The 4,284-nt window shown below is 43.3% G+C and overlaps 1 protein-coding gene across 1 annotated transcript; it reads right to left on the bottom strand.

The window, feature by feature from the left end:
- Nucleotides 1–1,403: 1,403 nt before the first annotated feature.
- LOC127341830 (lachrymatory-factor synthase-like) lies at nt 1,404–2,466 on the bottom strand. The gene has a single exon (XM_051367767.1). It carries the CDS (start codon nt 2,449–2,451, stop codon nt 1,699–1,701), a length of 753 nt encoding a protein of 250 aa, XP_051223727.1. The 5' UTR covers nt 2,452–2,466; the 3' UTR covers nt 1,404–1,698.
- Nucleotides 2,467–4,284: the final 1,818 nt, after the last annotated feature.

Raw genomic sequence — 4,284 nt, 5'->3', positions numbered from 1 at the left:
ACATCCGCTTAGGTCCAACTCACTCGTAAGTTTATATTCAAATTAAGACAATCGGGTCCTTAGGTCTAAACATACACCAGAAGTGGATGGTCAGACATCTTAACTCTGATAGCATATTAAATTATTTCCATGGGCTAGCTAACCAGATTGTTCAAACGTTTATGAAAATTTGGAGCACTTATATATACTTCAAAAATCATATTGTGGTGCCTACTTGTTCATTTCTACATTGTAGATGTGTCTTTTGCATACAAATCATGTGTATTTTTGCGGCTTCTGATCTCAGCCAAGCAATGCCGACTCTTTTACATCCTCCTTAAACCTAACGAGTCTTACCTCCACTATAGGTGCATCATTGATTGATTTATGCACCACTACAGTCGCATGTCGCCTCTCGCGACATCCCACATCATGCATTGCCTCCTTCACGGCTTCACCAAGCTTTCCCTACATGTGACCATGATTGCAACATGTGGGATAAGTTGTTTATGTGTATTGAATTTTGATATATGTATGCGTAGTTGTTTTAGTCAATACTAAGTTGGCAGGGTTTTGAACTTAAACTTTATTGAGCACAATACCATATAGAATTATATGCAGCTATTAATTTAACAAAAGCCTACGCTAGGGTAGAATGTCATGCAATATGTTTCGAGGACGTACACATATATGAATTTTGCATCTTTGGGTCTCAATTTTAAAGATCCACATTAACCACAAAATTTTAATTTTTTGTTGTAAATATAGAATGTTACCTTGGGTATAAAATTTTAATATGTAACCTACTATAGAATGTTATTCTAGGGATTTGTGATTTTGTGAAGAGAAAAGGTGAACTTATTATGCATTTGATTGCATAAAATTTACATGAACTCAAGAGATTTAAACATGATAAATATTTTGGAGCATAAATGAGATTACAATTCTACAAAAAATTGGAACGCACATCCCTCATTCTCGACATTGATCGGTGAGGTCCAAACTTAGATTATTGCTTTGGGTATACTATAAAAAATATAAGTATATTTCTTATAATCAAAATATTATTTTAGAAATTTTGGATGCAAATTTTATTTGTGAAATAAATAATTATTTTAAATCCATTCAATCTAGATAGGGAATTCAAAGACAAAATGCTAAAAACACTATTAGGGCATAACTTATGGATTGTAATTCTACAAAGATTTCAAACCCACATCGTTCATTTTCCATTTTAAATGGGTGAGATGAAAATTTTAAATGAGGTGACTCTTTGTACGCCCTGGGTGCATAACTAGAGATGTCTTAGATTTGTCCAAAGCATAGTGTAAAATATCTATTTATGGATAGAGGTAGTATATAAGAACAGGTAAGGGGCAAAGATTACCCATCTAAACTTTTTCATGACAGATATGCAATGCACATGCACTTGGTAAAAAAAATTGGACATTTGATGACTTCCATACATTACGGGATCGGTACGTTTATACTGGGCACGTACAGTACAGGAGTCCTTCCGTATTAGTAAACGGTAGGTACGTACATACATACATGATGATGGCAAGTCGGATAACGTAGTGCCGCTAGAAGAAAGTCAAGAAACAAGGCGATCACAGCCGGAACATACATCATACGTACGTCAGTACGTGGTACACCGTACACTGGTACTGTGGTGCACGTGTACTAGTGACGTGAGTACGTCCAAAGCGTTCACAAAGCTCAGACGGCGATAGAGTTGTCCAGCCTGAGCTCATCGGCGGCCTCCAACCCGGCCGCCACGCTGGGGCCTGCGGCGGCGGCAGCGCGCGCGGACAGGACGTGCTCGCGCACACGCGCCGCCATGCCGTCGAGCCCGGCCTGAAGGCGCGCCACCAGCGCCTCCTTGGGCGTGCCGCGCACGGGCTCGCACTGGAACTCCCACCGCAGCTCGCACCCGGCGGCCGGCGCCGCGGCGGCGACGACGCGGAAGGCGGCGAAGAAGGCGCCGAAGCCCATGTTGTTGTCGTTCATCTCGTAGCGGAAGAAGCGGCGCGCCTGGTCGTGCTCGAGGAGCGTCTCGTGCGCCCAGTCCGCCGGCGTCCCGTCGTCGGGCGTGGTGCCCTCGCAGTAGCGCACGCACCCGGCGGCCGGCGCCGCGGTGCCCGACGCCAGGCGGCATATCAGCACGCGTGGGTGCCACCGGTGGAACGCCAGGAAGTCCGACAGGAGCGCCCACGCTTCCTCCGCCGTCGCCGCCGGCACCGCCGACACCACCCGCCCCTCCCACTCCCACGCCTTGCTCTGTGGTGCTGCAGCTACGGCGCCACCGGCGCTGGCCTCCGCGTCCATCGACGACGACCCTTGGCAGCTTTCTCTGCCCTGTATTGTAGTAGGACAGTACGACCGTGCGACCAGATTAGTGAGTGAGTGAGGGAGTATGTGTGACTGATGCCTACGGCCGAGTTGGCTCCGATGTTCGAGGTTGGGCGCCATTTATAGAAGCGCGCGATCGGCCGGACCATGTGTGGCTTGAACGGTCGTTGTATGGTGCGTACTCAATCAGATGGTGGATTAAAATACGCATTTGCCATTTTTTTTTTCTAAATTAAACAACAGAAACACTATCTAGCTTACTAGGTTGTTAAACTTAGAGTTGCACAAAAAATAGTGTGCACCTTTAGATATTGAAATGTTCAATCGTTCGGCTCCACTTTCTAAATCTGAAATTACAGACAATTTCAAAAATGTGCAACTACACAATATTATTACTGGATAATAATAAATAAATGAATGGTCAAGATCATCAACTTATAAGCACTTCTCATTAGACCTACTGTTTTCACGTTTGGCATTATCCGTTTGATCGCCAAAGAGAGCCCACACAGATTCTCCCACGAAATTGTGGTGGGGAAAATTCCCATCCGATTTCTCATTAGACTTCTTTGCACCTTGTTTATTGTGCTCTCTAAAATTGGTTGGATTTTCTGACAGTGACTATTTCGTAATTATTAGCTCCAATGACGGAAAGTCAAAGCTCGAACCCTCCACATGAATCAAACTTGTAGAGATGGCAATGTGCCCTTTTCCCCGCGAACCCGTGGACAATTCATCCACTAAGGGACGGGTATGGAGAATTTCAATCCCTCGCTATTTCTATCTAAATTGGAGATGGGGATAAAAATATCTCTCCATCCCCGTTCTGCGCTATACCCTGTTATATGCTTGTATTTACATATAAATTAGTATATTTTTATCGGTAATATGTTGTAGCTAGTAACACGCAACATTATGTCTAGTGTAGTACATTTAACATATGATATTCATTTATTGTCAATTTACCACATGTTTATTACAAAAGTTGTTTATTTTTATGTGTAAAAAAGTAAGATGATAAAATCATGAGAAGAACATATGAATTTAGCTTCTCGATGGGGATGCGGATGAGAAATAAATCTCCGCTGTAAAATGGGAACAAGGATAAGGCACTCCCCGGTGGAAAGGAGGCTCGCTGCCACCCCGAATATACGTGAACGTTTTGCAATATGTATTGGTCTCACCAAAAATCATGTTTCCTCATTTACCTTGCTCCTTTCTGGCTTAGAGAGGCACGGATTGAGGCAGAGCATGGATAGCTCTGAACTATGCCACTGGAGGTAATGACTAAGATGCGGCTGAGGATTAGAGTAGGGATGCGAAGCACCGCCGATCCGGCATGCTCCATATTCAAACTTAGAGAGTTTATAAGATTTAACTAAGTTATACTAGGTTAGTTTAATTTGTGGTGCCATATCACTTTTGTTGGCCTATGCGGGACGCCGAGCTACACTCCTAGTTAGGGGGAAGGATTGGCATGGGTGCAGTGGTAGTTGTAGCCATATTTTGGAAGGAAACCAAGAGCAACACCAAGGTGTGTGTGTGTGTGTGTGTGAGAGAGAGAGAGAGAGAGAGAGAGAGATAGAGAGAGAGAGAGGGAGGGAGAGATAATGGGTTAATATCGGAAAAATAGGATAATGTCTAGGCCTTTAGAAGAAGATATAATGGTGGTAGAAATTGTAGTTGGTGGCAAAGTAGAAAACAAATCGACTACTATTGCTTAGTTTGTGGTATCTGAATTTTATTGCACTGTGCTTATTTTATAACATGTTGTTTTGAATTAGCTACATGGGTGCGGAAAAGCAGTTTGAGTAAACACAAAAATACATAAAAGAAATAGGAGGAGTGAGCTTATGATAATCCACCTCAATGTCAAACGCAGCCTAAGTAGGGAGACTGTCCATCATAATCAACAAATTTAAGCACATTGGCATTCTCCCACATCTCAACTTT

Source organism: Lolium perenne, chromosome 3 (assembly GCF_019359855.2).
Source record: "Lolium perenne isolate Kyuss_39 chromosome 3, Kyuss_2.0, whole genome shotgun sequence".
Taxonomy (NCBI): domain Eukaryota; kingdom Viridiplantae; phylum Streptophyta; class Magnoliopsida; order Poales; family Poaceae; genus Lolium; species Lolium perenne.
This window is presented reverse-complemented; position numbering and strand designations above follow the sequence as displayed.

Bases quoted from the DNA above. Each gene is read 5' to 3' on its own strand.
- LOC127341830 (XM_051367767.1), bottom strand. From the start codon at position 2,451: ATGGCGCCCAACCTCGAACATCGGAGCCAACTCGGCCGTAGGCATCAG.